A 16,861-nucleotide genomic window follows, 5' to 3' on the forward strand; every position below is an offset into this window, starting at 1 on the left:
CTCATAACAGTTTTACTCTTTGAACAACACATAAGGCCCATGTGAAAGAAGGAAATGATCACGTAAGGTGGGATTTCTCCATGGGCAACAAACCATCCTATCTAATACTATAAGAAATAGGAATAACAGTGAAGGGACTGAATTTGAATGTTGATGTTGCGTCTTAATACAACATAGGAAGTGTTTACACTTGGTCTTGGTTATTTGTTTTACCTGCAAGTTTTACTGAAGCCTTTAAACACTGAGTGCATGCGCTCTAATCCGTCTTGATCGTCTTTCAACACCTTCAAATCTTCCAGTTCCTTTTCCTATAGGTAGGGACCAGATTTTACCACAATTAAAAGTTACTTCGAGTGACCGCAGTATATAAATATATGGTGAAAACAGGGCCTAAAACAAGGAAGCGCTTCAGCGCTGTTATTCCTTCTGTTTCGGAACAAACACATGCATTGGGCCAATTATTTAAAAAAAGGCAGTTAAGACGGCGTTTAACAAAACCACGCTCTAAGCCATTTTAAATTTTGTCACTATTTCGTATCTCAACATTACACATAAACTGCTGATGGTGATATGAATGCTTGTATCCAAGACTAGAAAACCATTCATCTACTTAAAATAGACCACTTATAGACACATTTAGAGGCGCACTGATTGTCTTTAACCGCGGCTTAAGTTAGACTCTGTTTAAATAACTGGCCCATTGCTATCTTGTTAGTTTTGCATTGTTATCGCCTTTGACTAGATCACGTTTTTTAACAAACCCTCTTTCTTTCTTTTTCCTTTGCACAGGACACTGAAAAGAAATATGTCTAAACAAGCCACATCTAATCATTCCAAAACTTAGCAAGCAAAAGATCGTACCGTGTAGCATGAAAATTTTGCGGGAGTTTTATTTTGCGGATTGGCGATATTTTGTAGTTTGCGGGAACAAATTTTTGCGCCTCGAGATGACTGAAATTTCTGGTGGGAACTAATTTTTGCGATTCATTGTTCAAGAAGCAGAAAACTTCCGCAATCATTGAGAATGGATGTAAAAGATCTGGCATCGGAAACGCCCTAGCAAATGGTGTTCCTTCAGATGACTCCATTCGTGCCAATCTAATGTACTGAATTATTGTACACTCTACATTTTCTGTTCTTTACATATTGTTTTGTTTGCAAAACAGACTACCGTATGTGTCTAAGCTCTGGTTGCCTTTTACAATGGAAAATCATGTCCGTGTTCTTGTTTGAGTCCAATTTATAACGCCCAGTGGCACAAGTCTATTACAAGCAAAGTTTTCAATTTGACTGATGGGAGTTATTTTTTGCGGCGTTTTATTTTGCGGGTATTTTTTTCTGCGGGAACTAATTTTTGCGGATCGTGGTCAATCCGCAAAATCCGCAAAAATAAGAACCCGCAAAATTTTCATGCTACACGGTAATTCCTAAGTGTGCCATCTGAGACGCCATAACAACAGAAAATATTCTAATAATAATTAAAATGATCGTTTGTCTCACGATGGAGTTACTCATGTAGTAACAACACCAACGAAATTAGAAGAATATTGAACAGAACTTTCAGAACTCATGCTAGTTCCTTTTTGAATGATATAATCACTGACGTGCCAAAACGAGGTTGCACATAAGTAATTGTATCATTGAAAATCGGGACTTGCAAAAGTTCTGAAAGCTCTGCTCAGCTTTTTGGTGTTGTAGAATATTTTCTGTTACTATGATTATACTTCATTTTCATTATATAACCATTTCGACTTCACGATTTTATTCACCACTGTCAGTGTTGCTTGGCCTCATTAAACATGGCAGCAATTGAACGTCGAATCGCTCAATGAATCAAACATACCAAGCTTTCTCTCATTCGATTCAGGACGTTGAGTGGTTCAATTCTAAAAGCGATATCTTCCCATTGGCTCTCGATCCAAACACATGGTTTCTCTCGACCCCAAGGCAAGTAGTGATTGTGGAAACCAGCAGGAATTGCTTTACATGGAGTAGTATTTGAGTGAGCAACGGATTCATCAAATTTGGTGCCTTTGTTACCTTTAAACCACCAAAAATAAGTAGTTAGCAAAGGTCCTTAACATATTTTTTGAAATATTATCAAAAGTAACCCGAAGAGCTTGTTACATTACTGGGTGCTTAACCCTTTACTACCCAAATTATCACCCAATGTTATTCTGGAATACGGGAAGAAACAAACAGCTCTTGAAAAAATTAGATTTTATGACACACAATAAATAGCACCACGAGAAAGTACAGCTCAATGCCTTCCATGAATGGTATCACCAGACTAAAGAAAGTTAAATTTCGGATGAAAATGATGTGTTTAATTGGTGCCATTGGTATCAATCTGTAAGTTACATTAAACCTAATTCTGAAAGGATGAAAATCATATAACTGTTATTCAATTGACTAACGTTATTAGCTATGAAAGCCCTTCCCTTGCCAAAAAAAAAAAAAGGAAAAATGGGAAAAAGTTTAGTAAGCCTGGTCAAACCAGAGTTAGCAGGGTTTTGGCTAGAAACCAAGTCCGGTACGTAAACCGGACTTTCGTGGTGCACTTGGTTAAAGTTACCTGAAGCGCCAGATAAAGCTGGATTTAGAATATAAATGAGAACTCAAAAAGCCAGGTTATCAGGGTTTTCCAGGCAGGCTTTCAGGGTAGGTGTTGGTGACAAATATGACCTGAAAAGGCAGGGTTAGCCGGATTTGCATAAAGGACATTTCAGAATAACTTTAAGATTTAATAACAGTCCAAAAAATTGTTACACATGCTCGTAAATAGGGGAGTCTCCCTAAGAGAATCATTAACCTTCAATCATTATCAGCTATTAATTTGTGTAAAATTTAACAACCTTAAATCATTAAAATGAGTTCTTTATACTAACAACCACTCACCGATACTAAGTTCAAACTCTACTGGCCGATCAGTCACTGCGACCATGCTAGCCTCGTGAAAACACGCGAACAGAGTGAAATTGGAAAGTCTTTTATGAGACTTCAAGAGAAAGAGAAAAAGTTTATTAGAATGTATCCATTGGGTAGCATGTTACTGTTAATGATGGCTTCGTTCTTTTCATTGATGTCGACTTGCTTATAAAATATGGAATGACGGTTTCTCTGGTATTGTTTCTGCGATCATGGCCCTCACTCACACAGTTGAAAGGAATGTCAGTAATTTGGACGTATTGTCTTCGATAAAGAAGTAAAAGATGGCTTTCTGGGCCCGGTTCTTCTAAAGCCGATTAACGCCAATCCACGATTAAAAGTTAACCAAGGTCTTAAGCTCGCTAGATTTACGTGCTTTTAAAATCTAATTTTAAGCTAACTGTAAAGAAACGTCTACTTCAAGACTCAAAAGAGAGGGACAAAATTCTTTTGAAGAAATTGTTATTGATTAGTAATTGAACTTGAATCAAAGTACACACTAACCCAGGATTAGCTAAATCGGGCTTTGAGCAACTGGGCCCTGGAGGCTACAAAAGTTTAGTTTCGGTAAAAGGAAAAGCATAACAAGAATTGATAGAAATCCATTTTAAAGTCAAATTGACCTCCCGACATTAGAGGTACTTCCGTATCTTCTCATTTGTGAAGTCGCTGCATGTTTTCAGTCAAAACTGGACAGATTCAATTTTTTCGTTAGCTTATAAATGCATTAACGTACCTCAAAACGTGCAGTATCTTCTTTAAACCATGAAATTCGATCCGGTTGAGTTAGGCCGCTGTGTGTTGGCTTGGTCTCGAGTTCGACAAGCACACGTCCCCTATAGGCTACTCCCTCTCCCTTTAAACAGACAAGTATAATTTTAAAGGTTTAGAAGTCTAGTTGAACTGCATTTTTCTTTACAAATTCTGGAAAAGACATTGTAGGAGTTGAGGATTTTCGGATCGACCAATTTAAATTATTCAGTGCTCAACGCTACTAATTGGTGTTACACGACAGAAATGTGGAATTCAATGTTGACCAAACATGCTTCGTCTTTACTCACAATTCCTTTGTTAAGATAGTCATATTTGTCCGGCATTTGGTGATACTCTCTTGGTGAGCCATAGAAGTTAACAAAACACGGTCCAAACTGTGGCAAGAATCCTGCAAAATATTAACGTGGGTGGAAATTAATTATTTATTATTAAATGATTGCCGAATCGAATTATGTTATCATGATACTTATGATCAATCAGGATCAAAGAGGACACCAAGGGTCAGAAAACTTTTTCCCTTAGTGTGAACGTAGTTTCAGTTAAACTTCATGTATGTATTGTTGCCAGGGTATTAGCAATGAATTATAAGGACTTAAAAACAACGCTCTACTTTGAAAATGGAAGTTTTATGCACCTAAAAAGTCGACATTCAAAATTTTTTACGGTTAACTGTAATCACATGAAGGTAAAATCAGGCATATTTTTCTGCAAATTATGTCTTTGAAAACGTGAACAGAAAATACGAAAAATGTGATGTATAAAAAACAAAACAAAAGCAAAGAAACGAAAGGCTAGTAAACAAAACAAAGGAAAAGTGGAAGAACAAAAACAATAACAAAATGTAATGTTTTTAGCCATGAAAAGAAGACAAGTTTTACCTCCGTTGACTTCTCCTGGTCCAGAAATTGACGAGAGCGATAGGAAAGCGGCGCCTATGTGGTCATGTCTGGATCCCTGGTCCCTAATATCCAATAAAATTCACAACAACATTTTAAGAATACTTCTCCTCATTTCTCATTTGTCTGATATTTGCAGCCTTGCGGTGATTCTGACAACTCGTTTAATTGCGTTTGCATTTCACTTATGGGGAGTATGGGCAAAATTACGCTCCCTGACGTTAATTAAAGGGTTCATTAAAAAAATGTGTTTGATTGATTCTTCAATTTAAAAAACGAAAAAACAGACGTATGTTTGATTTAAATATTTGGACTTTCTTAAATCCACTTTTTAATTCGTCAACCTTACTATTCAGTCGTTATTTACAGGTTTTCAGTAAAAGAATCATATAAATTATTATTTCTAATATCTTTAGGGATTAAAAATTCCGTCAGTATATCTTGCTTTTTTTCGTGATAAATCCTAACTGTAAAATGAGATATATTTTTTAATTAATTGTAATATAAAAAGTTATAGTAAAAGGCCCAAATGATCACTTTTAGCCTTTGACCTCTCTTTCTACAAACAAACAAACAAACAAACAAACAAACAAACAAACAAACAAACAAACAAACAAAAAAACAAACAAACAAGCAAACAAACAAACAACAAAACAAACAAACGTAAAAAAAAAAGAAACGAGGAATAAAAACTTAACCAAAACCAAACAACAAAAAATTCACGAGTTTTCAAGGGTTAAGCTTCGATTTTTTCAGACTGGAGTCCAACTGAAATAGCGCCGGAGTGTTTCGCAAATAGTTTGGAAAAACATTGCGGTTTTAGCTCGCAAAGCGGCGAACGTTATAAAGGTTTACTTACCAGTCCATCAACTGCAACTTGAGCCTTTCGCACATTGAAGGAAACTTATGAATATGAATAAACACATATACACATTAATACAATATTTCATGCTGTCTCAATTGATGCTCAATTTTTTAAGCAAACAACAAGTTACTGCAGTTGAGTCTTTTCAAAGTAGGGAAGTATCCGATGCCAGATTAATTAAACTTAAGCACATTTTAATCTCACCATGAATGGTATCCTTAAAACTTGATTAAACTGTGGTTCGCTTTTATTATAAATTACGTCTGTGGACACCTGAAGTGAAAAACATGGATAACTTCTATTTATATAAACAACAACAACAACAACTACAAGAACAAGAACAAGAACAACAACAACAACAGCAATAACAACACCAACAACAAAAGAGCACAAAAACATTAACACCACCGATATATTATTATGTACAGCGAAATTAGGATGGGTTTCAATCGCTTCAGCTTCGCTCTTGTTGAGCTTTATAATTTGGAAGAAGTAAGTAGCTAGTTAGTGATCATGAGGATTTCGTATCGTAACTGAAGGATACATGCAAACTGTTGCACTGTTGTTTTCTTAGGGTAATTATTGCTTGCATAGAAATAAATAAAATGTTTTCTTAGGCTACATGGATAACGAATTAATATACGTTTTGTTAGTGTGTTGGTGCATCTTGCGTGCTAAAGATTGTATCGTAGCTTAATGTAGATAAATGCGTTGAGTAATATTGAGAATGTTTTCTTTGGGTATCTTCACTAAGGGTAACTGTTGCTGACATATAAAATGGGTGTACTGATGTTTTGTCAAGGTGACTAACCTTACATTTAAAGGATATCATTAATGGTTTTCTTAAAACCGTAGCTTGCACAATAATAATAATAATAATAATAATAATAATAATAATAATAATAATAATAATAATAATAATAATAATAATGAGCTCTTTCTTTTCCATACCTCTTTTCCACCGAAACTAAAAGTCAGATAAGGATCCACAAGATTTTTTTCCTCGTGAAGATCTTGAGTAGCGCGATCTTTCCCCTTAGCTCCCTTTAAGAAAAACAGTGGAGATTTGTCAATTTTTTTCACAAAATAATGAACAAGAAACCAGTTGACTGAACAGTGCAAACTGAAAATTAGTAGGTTCAAAAATTATAAGCACTTTAATTTACACCAGAACAAGAAAAGCCTCAAAACAGTTCTGGGGCCAGTTGTTTAAAGCCCGATTAAGTTAATGCAATTCAATGCAATGCATGCAATGCAATGCATTGCATTGCAATAAGTTTTCTTACTTACGGCCCTCAAAATTGAAGCGAACGTTGATTCAATTTGAATTACTGATCAATAAAAATTCCTTCAAAAGATTTTCTTTCCTAAATTCCAAGACTTTTATTTAACATTAGCCCATAATTAGCTTTCAAAAGCAAAACGGCGAGATGGAAATCGGGGATTGGAGTTATTTGGCTTTCGAGCATCTAGGCCCGCCTACTGCTAGCAACCTTTAGAATCAGCGGTGTGCTAAAGCAACACCAAGTCTCGAGTAGGCCTAACGAATGTTAAAGTGAGGTGAAATCGGCCGAACATGAAGGCTTTTGACCTGAATATATTAAATGTGTCATTTTATTTCCAAGGCAGATTTCAATTTTTAACTCAAGCACTCTTGAAAGGGCTTTGATGGTATCAGATATATGATATATTTCTAAAAACAGTACCTCTTCCTTATCTTCAGACCACGAGGCGAGTCTAGCAAAAAATGATTTGAACTTCATCACAACTCCAGTGTCCACTAAATAGTTTAAAAACAAATGGAATGTTAATTAATGCCATAAGGGTTAACGTTCTAGAAACTAACAACCTTGGATATCGCATTTGCTGAAATAGCTGTCTTTGACTGAATTTGGCCACAGACGCGACAGCTAGGCTTCATTGAATCAAGGCAAAATAATCATGACAACTTTGCGATAAGTCTAAATAGATTAGCAAGTTATTTTCAAGTAAAATTCACACTATACTCAGGCAATATTTAGCCATCTCACCTAACAGTTTTTCGCAATGTTTCTTAGCTATCAGTTAAAAAAACTGCCATTTCTGGGCTAAAGTTAAACTTTTAACTATCATTTAACCCCATGGCGATGCAGACTCTCTTTAAGACTAGTCTCAGTCGAGCGGTCGCTAGGAAGAAAATAATAACATGCCCTGGTAAGAAAAAAAAGAAAAGAAAATTTATACTAAAATACATATTACGAAGAAAAGCCAACTCTGTTATTTCTTTAGAGGTTTACGGTTAACTGTTAAAAGCCCTTTGGAAGACTTTAAATTAACCACCTTTAAAATACAAAATAACACAGCACTCATCTTACTTTGTGGAAGATCTTTTGCTTGGTACACTTTCAGAACAAACAAGGCTGATTGGCGCTGCACACCCACTGGCATTAGACAATTCCTACAAGAAAACGAGTTCAGATGTGATAACAATTGCGTTGAAATATGAACGCGAGATTTTAGCGTTTCTTCAAAACATTTGCTGTATAAAGGCTGTCGTCATCATCAGAACCAGTAATATCATTATTCGACAATAGCAACAATAACCAGAAAACAAATAAAGAAATAAACAAACGAACAAAAGTTAGCAAACAAAGAAGAAACGAGGCAGCTAAAAGAGATGGATACTTTTACTTTTTACTATTTGATTTCTCGAAACGTACGCGTCAATGTCTTCATCTTTATCGTGCTGGCTTGTAGCATCGACTCCAACCTAGAAAAGGAATAGTAACCTTTTTCCCTCCATAGCTGAGGCGTTATTGAACGGGATTTGGAGTAACGTTATGCTTCATCAAAATAGAGCTTCCCGAAAAATACCATAATATTAAACAAGCAGGAGTAAGGGCTCGTTTAACATTCGTTCAAGAAAAGTTGAACAGGGCCCCACTGAATACCACTTTTGTGATGTGAGCTCCCTGTATAAAGATTGTTATTATTATTATGAACCGGAATGTTGGGTGAATATGTTGGATGAACGGTTTCAACACCATTCAACATTTTCAAGGATAAAAGAAAAGTTGAATCGATGTTGAATGAAAGTTTAAACCAATTTAAATTTGATTCAACACGCTTTTAACAAGCTTTCAACATTCTTTTATACTTTCAACAATGTTGAACGACCTGTTCAAACGCCCCCGACATTTGGTTTAACAAAGTGTTGAACGCATGTTGAAGCAAATGTTGAAACCGTCTCGTAATCTGGAGTTGAACAAATTTACTTTTTCTTTGTTCTTAGCACAAACGAAATTTTACAGCTCCGATCCTACCCTCAATTTGCAAGTATCAGATGAATGGAAAACAGGTCAAAACAGTTATGAACTCCCTCAATGTTAATTGTCTTCGGTCACATGCTCTCATGTTTAATATCGCATTTTCAATTATTATTGGAATTGAAACGTTGTATCTCTTACAGAACATGACATGCTATTAAACCTGCTATTAAAGCTGATACTCTCTTTCTTGAATTTTTCCAGCGCGATCAGTGATGCAATATTTATGCATATTTCCAGAGTGCAATGCTATCCCCGCACATCGCAGCGAAGTATGGTATTTTTCGTAAGGTTCTATTGCAACTTTTCTGGCGTGCCATTTTGGACGTCAGTTAAACGTTAGAGTATTGTTATATTTTGGCCATTACATACTGGAAGTTTGTCACCAGGCCCCAGGACAACAGCTGAAACTTTCAGGTAACCCTGTTAATAAATAATTGGATACAAAGTGGATCAATACAATCCCTTCATTCTTTTAATGGATTAAAAAGTGTAATGTGATTCCAATTCCGAGCTCATGAAGGAAACCATTCAATTCAATTTAAACAAACAGCCTCATTTAAGAATTAAGTAATCAGTCCTTTTGTAAATGAAACAGCTAGATATTTAGAATTAGTAATGTCCTAACTTGAGTGTAAGTTATTGTTCTTTGGCAAATTGTGGTAGTCTATCTGTATTTCTTAGAATTGTTTTACCGGCTTTGGAGTTTTGGTTGTGTCATGGGAACCAGAGGTTCACAAACATTATGTATTTCTTAGTTCTGGCCTCTTGAAATGAAGTTTGATGGATTGATTAAGATACTCCTATATACTTATGATAAAATGAAGCAATGGAGTTTATCTTTGATTTATTATGCATGTTGTAAAGGAAGCTATAACATTTGAGCCTGTGGAAGAAATCCTAAAACGCGACATTCAAATCGGGAGGGAGATGAAGTTATCGAGAAGTATTCTCCTTTCTTTGTTTCCCGATTTCCGTAAGTGGGTGATTCTCTGGGAAAGACGCTTTCTCTCACATTGCCTTTCTCCACCCAGGACTATAAATGGGTACTTGTGAACTGTCTGCAGGAGCAGGAAGGAGGGGGGCGGGGGGGGGGGAACCTGCGATGGACTAACATCCCATCTAGCGGGAGTAGCAAAACTACCTTAGGCACGTGTAAGGTCTATCTATTTTGCCCATTTTTTTCGGATCCCACGTAGGTACAAGGCAAGGCAAGAGTACAAATAAAGATCGTTGTTGTTGTTTTACTTACCGCTGGTGAGCGAGCACCTTTCGTCTTTTGAGTGACAGCATACTGCAAAATGGAGTATAGGATTCGTTACATTCGTAACCGTTGACTCATTTATAGCATTTTCTCGTAAAAAGTGCTCCGGGGGCTTATTTATTTCAAACGAAGCCTTCGTAACATACGGAAACGGACTTGAATTTGACACCAAGTGGACCCGTGCTTATTAGAGGAAACTCAGTTAGGTCATTCCCAATCAAGAAATGAGCGCCAACCCACAAAACCGCAAATTGCGAATTTTCACATGACGTCACGGCGGCCATGCTGGTGTGCCAAAACAAAGAAATGGTGGCCATGTTGGTGTCCCAAACTAAACCTCTGGGAATTGAACTCTATTTTTATGCAAATACTTTCTTTTGTTTCAGTAAACCAATATGGCCCGTAGTCACGTGAAAGAAAACGCTCTATAGACAAAAAAATACTTCAGAACCAGATGGACACTTAAAGAAATACAAATTATTTTTTATTTCTCGGTAGGGGGTAAATTTTTCTTGCATTTTAAAGTAGAATAGGCAATTCGCTGTTTGTTATTTTGGGATAGCTCACTTTGCTTTTGAGTTCCGAAAAATATTCACCAAACTTCTGTGTGAAAAATTACTCTGTTAAGGTACGTACTTTCTCGTCCTTTTTCCCATCTGGTTCGCTCAACATGATCCATTTGTTGATAAAACAATGACCTAAAAGGAAACATGCTTACGTTTACCCCTATCAATATCAAGCAAAAAACTACATCAAAAACTCAAAAAAACCAAAAACCATTTATTTACCTTTCCTTTCGTAGACGTAACCAATGTCAAACTGAAAGAAGAATAGAAGAATTATGGAAGCGAATTTCTGCAGCGAAATTAATTGACTGATACTTCCCTTTCTAGTCCCTACAGGAAGGTGCGCTCATTGCAACAAAGCAAGCCAATAGTGTGGAGTTGATTGAAAGCCGTTACCAAGATAATCCGTCAGTCATTTCATTAATGCTGGTTTGGTAAATTTTTACTAAAGAGTACGCAGGTCTCAATAAAGCTCTTCTACATCCCAAATCGCTATAGTTCATAAGGTATGTCCCATTTTGTGATGGCGAAAGGATGACGACTGGTACATTTACCCATAATTCTTTGTGTCAAAAACCGTAAAACGTTCATAAAAACTCACAGGAAAGTTTTATAAACTTCAAACCTAGTACTGTATACACATTCTTGTAAGTACATAAATCTTGTTAGTACATGGACGAATTTCGCAAAAAATATGACTTTCTAGGTGCCCATTGGCTGTGTTAGGTTCGCAAGGTGTTGTGGTAAAATGAACAGCCACCTTATCTTTTCGCTAGTGAATTCTGCAAAGCTCTTGCAAAAGAAAAAAAATCAAACAAAATAAGACATTTCACTCGTCGATTTTTTAACTCCAATATTGGAATTGGATTTCTTAATAGAAGTTTTCTATTTCATAAAAATTATAAGCCACCTGACCCATGTCATTGCAATTTTGCCTTTGGTTTTGATCATATATTCCAAATACCCTCTAGCTTGGGAGGGATAGCTTTTTAGATTTCTTTGTAATATCTTTTAGCGTCGAAAAAGTTGGTGTTCTTCCTCGTTTTATACGCTTACCTTAAAGAATCCTAGAAGTGCATTGGAGCGAAAAGTCCCACGTGAATTGAAAACCTGCCAAGATAAGGACGAAAACTATTTAACTCCAAGGAAAAGAAAAAACGTTTGTCTTGTCTAACAGTTGAAAGCTAACATTGTGCTTCCTTACTTCCAGGATAATGGGCTCATCAAATAACTCCGCTTCAGATGAACCGTGGAAATTGAAGTGTAACATCTGCAAGACATGAGGAAAAACTCAGTTGTACAACTGCCACGGAACGGGAGAGAAGACTTGAGCATAGGAATATCGAACGCAGTATAAGAATATGTATGGATAATTTTATATGCTCTTTAAAAAAGGGCCATTATTTTAAACACTTAATACCTGGGAAAAGTCTTACTCTGGTCTGTGCTATGTTAGAGAGTTATTATCAAAGTTCTTTTTTATGAAAATTTTTTTTTCTAATACATCAGACTGTGATTACCCTCATTCCTTAAAAACAGTGTCTGGAATGTATAAGTGGCCGTAGCCTTGCCCAGCCTGTAATATGCTGCAGTTAACATTTCAGAATTTGTTTTATCTGTTTCATATTATTATAGTCAAACGAATCTTGTTGTTTTTATTAAGGTTACCTTATACCTTCAGAGGGGTTTCGCGTCCGAGCGATGTAGCGCGTCCGGTTTAAACTGTAGATACCTACAGCCTTATATCAAATTAAAGCGTATAGAGCTGGCTATTAAACTAAATCAAGCATTTTGAAATAAAATGAATTGCAGAATTTTTAGCGCACTATTATCAAATCAATCTTTTCACTTCAAAGAGCTAAAACTCAAAAGGAATTTGTTCGTTTGCGTTCAAATTTGGACAGTAACTAGTTTAACATATAAAAAACAAAAACATGTCTGCAAATTTTTTCTTTGAAATATTTTTTCTCTGAGAGCGATTTTTGCACGATCACGCCAAATTTCTTTAATCCTATTTCGAAAATGTTTGATAACTTTTCATTGCGATTGAATATGGCAAAACGCAGACACGTTTTTTTAGCGCTGTGGGTCCGGAAACTGAGGAGCAAATTAAATTAGCGAAAAACAAAATTCGCTTTGACTTGTAGCTTTAAAAAGGTGATTCGGACGCTCGCATTTAGATGTCGTGAAAAATTGGACAATCCATTTTATTTCAAAATTCTTGGTATAGTTTGATCGCCAGCTCTATAAGCTTTTTAAATTTGATATAGGAGCTTAGGTATCTACAGTTTAAACTGGATGCGCTACATCGCTTGGACGCGAGACACCTCTGAAGGTATAGGGTAACCTTAAAATAGAGCCGCAGTTGTTGGCTGCACTCTGCTGCAATCCCTTCCAATTTTACTTATATGTCATGTAACCACTTATTTGTTTTCGGCGAAGTAAAATGAAATACAATTAACTAAAGAGACAGTTTGTGTACTCTTCTATTGTTAATTGTATGGGCGTTGGCTATAAATTCACGTACGGTAGGATTTTTGTTACGAGGCTGGATGTGATGCGTGCAAGATGGTCTCAATGAGTAAACAGGGGACGTTTTCAAGGATTGCACTTGTGGACAACATACCTTATTGTAGATTGGTCTGTTGGTAGAATGTGCAGCATTTGTGTGTTGCCGCTGACCAGCCACTGCGACTCGCACCAGCGGATGAATATCGCTGCCTGGTAAATGACGACCTTCTAAGATTTGAATTCGAATCTTGGAAGAAAAAAAAAAAAAAGATTGATTAAAGGTGAGATAAGTAGTTTCCTTAAATGAAAGTAAAAGTCAAGGTGACGAAACCTGAAATTATATATTTTTTTGAAACTAAACAATGTCCTAAACGACCAAAATTGGAGATAACTAGAGCTCACTTGAAGGCAAGAGTACCAATTTGGGATACTTTAATAGAATACAGAAAAATAGGAGAACAATCCAAGGGAAAACGCTACGGGCCGAGAAAATAGAGATTCTAGATTCCTGCAAAGCTAGTCTTATTAATAAAGGAATATTAAGGAGTATAAACAGTGATCGGTGGCAATTCTGAATTAAACTGAAACAGAAAACTTTCTAAAAAGGGACCACCATATCAAATATGTACAATATTACTTTACAGCGCCAAAAGACAAATAGAAGATCCAATTATGAGAACCCAAAAGTAATGGTTTAGTTTTTTTTAACTATAAGTAATTAATTGCTTTTGTCTGGGATAGCTACGATGGAAATGGGCTGCAAATTGAAAAAATGTTGGCCGATATTCATTTTAAATGGTTCTCCCTTTAAAATGTCACTCGATTACGCTGGGGATTATTTTAGTCAGATTCGGTCAAAAAGTTTCTCCTCCTTAGGGTTTTGTGGTAGCAACCTCAAACTTTGCAACCAGACAAAACAATGTTTTTTTACAACTTGTCCGATTCGGATTTTTGAATTTCATTTTTCTAACGGTAAAATGACGTCATCAATTTGGCGGGAAAATTTTTTGGGGAGCTACGACACAGTTGTTCCTAACATAACAAACAACATGAAAAGAGAATAACAAATCTGAAAAAAAATTTGGAATACCTCATTGGAGTCAAAAGTTATGGGAAGTTAAGCGATCAATTTAAGGCTATTTTTAGTAACAAAATGGCGGAAAATTCAAACTTCAGAAGCCCAAAACTTTTGATTCAGTTTAGATATTTCAAATCTTTTTTCAGTTTTGTAATCCTTTAAGGTATGTGCATTTAAAAAAATGTGACTGACCATGTCGAAGCTCTAAAAAAAATTTTCGCGCCAAATTGATCATGTCATTTTACTGTTAAAAAAAAAAAAATTAAAAATCACAATCGGCCAAGTTGTAGAGAAACAGTTTTTTTGTCCGGTTGCAAAAATTGAGATTCGTACATAAAACCCTAAGGAGAAGAAACTTCTTGGCCGAATTTGACTAAAGAAATCCCCAGCGTGATATATCTTTCTTCTCAACTTTGGGAGCATTTACCAAGAAAAACAATAACAGGATTCGCTGCTTATCATCGTTTTATTTTCAGGATATTTACTTTCATGAAGCCCTTATCCGTTTTTCTCATATGCTTTGCAATAGAATCGAATTCGACGTAAGGCAATTTCAATAAATTATTTAGGGTTTTTTTAAAACCGAAATTGGCCACTTATAGGCCTCTTTCGAACATACTTCACTATCACATTATAAGTCTTTGATCACCTGGAAGTCTTTGGTTTTGTCGGACCACTGTCTCCTGAGGCGTCTTCGGATTCGTTTCTTCTCCGGCACCCGACTGCGTTTTTCTTTGCCTTTCCTACTGGCTTCTTCATCATCATCATCATCATCATCTTCATCACTTTCACGCTCATCCACGTAGTCTTCGTGATCATCGTCTCTCTTGTCTTCTGGGCTTTCCTTTGTCTCTTCTTGCTTTTGGCTTACTCTTCCATCTGCAGTGTCACCAGGAGGGACATACTCTATTTCCAAGCTAATTGTTGCGTCCTTTGATTGGTACATGATGGAATCATATATATATAAAAAGGACAAAGTCATTCCTTTATTACAATTTTTTAATTAAGAGATTAAAATCTTTTAAGCTTGTCCTATTCGAACACATACTCCAGGGGAGGGAATCTTATATGGAGCTGACGGGCTTAATTGAATTTTTGGCTTCAAACTGCTCAAGAGTTTTGAGCAAATTAAAACAACAAATACATGACTCACGCACACATATCACAAGATCGCTCACTCTCTCAACTCTTTGCTTGCTTATGGATCACATCCATTTGTCAGCACTGGGCTTGTGAGCATAAAAGAAATCGAGGTAAAGAATTCACCCGACATAACAAGCAAGCAAGCAAGCAAGCAAGCAAGCAAGCAAGCAAGCAAGCAAGCAAGCAAGCAAGCGAACAAACAAACAAACAAAGCAAACTGCAACAGTCAGAAAATGCAAACAACTGATAAGCAAATGCATTGCTCACCAAGATTGGGCGATGTTTACCATCATGTAGTTCATAAGCTCGTTTCTCCACCTTCTTGGTTTTACGAACGTCACGAAGAGGAATTTCTACTTGGCCAAGCAGCCTGATGGATAAAATAAAACAAAGAGAAAAATCATTCCAGTAAAAGACGAATTAGATAAGAAAACCAAAAATGTTTTGTTGGCAGTAATTCTTCTTGTTTTTTTTTTTCACCTATGAATCAAGGTTGTATTTGTATGTACAATTTACAACACTTAAAAATGTTATTATAACAAGGCTTTTATGTTAAACTTGCAGAGATTTTCACCTTTTAAACCACACGTTTTTGTAGTCCTTAACCTTGATCAACAGTTTCTCGTTGTCAGTAAGGTGTGCTGAGCCAAGGGGCCAATCAAAGGTAGCCTGTGGTTCAAGAAAAATAGTTACGTTTGGCAACTTTATTGCTAAGTTTAAACAAATACCTTTAATTATAAAGCACTGAATCTATATATCTTCAATGGGGGAGAATTTATCCCATGACATACCAACTATGGAGAGTCTCAATAGAAGTTGTTGTTGGCATGGCGACCGTTTGTCTCGGGAGATGATTTGGTCTGTGTGCCATGGTTGGTCTATGAAGGAGCAGCACCGAGTAACTTCTGTGGCTGTGAATCCCAATATTGTACGGCAGACTTTGCCACAGTCTGTGCAGGTTAAGGCGGTTGTCAGAAGAATTATCGAGGCAAAAAGGTCGAAAAATAACGAGCAAGCAAAACAAAGAATCAGACAGACAACGATAAAACTAACAGGAACGATTTCAACAACGACAAAAACGAAAAGCATGGTAGTTGTCGCGTCTGAACGTAAAACAAAATGGCGGACGTTTGCCGTTTAATACCGGTATTTGGACACCAATTAGTTAACGAGGGGCGCAAAGGAGGCCATTTACGTTACGGTACATGACCACAGACTCGGCAAGGCAGGAAACTATCAATATGGAACAAACTAATTAGGTCATATTAAAATCCATGTGATCCAGGTCATCTCGGTTTGTTTCAATCGTGTCATGTGAAATGACTATAGGTTGATTTCATGTGACGTCATGGCGGCCATGTTGGTGGATAGATAGTTTCCCCTCTCGGCGCCAACATGGCGGCAATGCAATCCACCTATAGTGCGAGTCGAAGGCCTAGTTTCTTATGTTTCTTATGGAATATAGTATAGCGTCTACGACTGTGTTCTAAATTTGCATAGTATTCTTCATCTTATGATAAGAATACACGTT

The 16,861-nt window shown here is 36.4% G+C and overlaps 1 protein-coding gene across 1 annotated transcript in view; it reads right to left on the reverse strand.

Annotated features, from left to right (window-relative positions):
* Positions 1-16,861, reverse strand: part of LOC146465966 (myoferlin-like) — a 63,265-nt gene that overhangs the window by 34,492 nt on the left and 11,912 nt on the right. Inside the window, exons 3-24 of the mRNA XM_085128333.1 lie at positions 15,905-15,999; positions 15,598-15,700; positions 14,837-15,118; positions 13,225-13,356; positions 11,803-11,868; positions 11,655-11,708; positions 10,821-10,851; positions 10,669-10,730; positions 10,021-10,062; positions 9,141-9,191; positions 8,163-8,212; positions 7,818-7,900; positions 7,170-7,243; positions 6,415-6,507; positions 5,668-5,736; positions 5,458-5,501; positions 4,581-4,663; positions 3,990-4,090; positions 3,665-3,784; positions 2,899-2,998; positions 1,844-2,040; positions 214-308 (exon numbers count right to left, since the gene is read on the reverse strand). Coding sequence (XP_084984459.1) covers positions 214-308; positions 1,844-2,040; positions 2,899-2,998; positions 3,665-3,784; positions 3,990-4,090; positions 4,581-4,663; positions 5,458-5,501; positions 5,668-5,736; positions 6,415-6,507; positions 7,170-7,243; positions 7,818-7,900; positions 8,163-8,212; positions 9,141-9,191; positions 10,021-10,062; positions 10,669-10,730; positions 10,821-10,851; positions 11,655-11,708; positions 11,803-11,868; positions 13,225-13,356; positions 14,837-15,118; positions 15,598-15,700; positions 15,905-15,999 — 2,027 coding nt within the window. The remainder of the gene's footprint in view (positions 1-213; positions 309-1,843; positions 2,041-2,898; positions 2,999-3,664; positions 3,785-3,989; positions 4,091-4,580; positions 4,664-5,457; positions 5,502-5,667; positions 5,737-6,414; positions 6,508-7,169; positions 7,244-7,817; positions 7,901-8,162; positions 8,213-9,140; positions 9,192-10,020; positions 10,063-10,668; positions 10,731-10,820; positions 10,852-11,654; positions 11,709-11,802; positions 11,869-13,224; positions 13,357-14,836; positions 15,119-15,597; positions 15,701-15,904; positions 16,000-16,861) is intronic.

Source organism: Pavona decussata, unplaced genomic scaffold (assembly GCF_977016875.1).
Source record: "Pavona decussata unplaced genomic scaffold, jaPavDecu1.1 SCAFFOLD_155, whole genome shotgun sequence".
Lineage (NCBI taxonomy): Eukaryota > Metazoa > Cnidaria > Anthozoa > Scleractinia > Agariciidae > Pavona > Pavona decussata.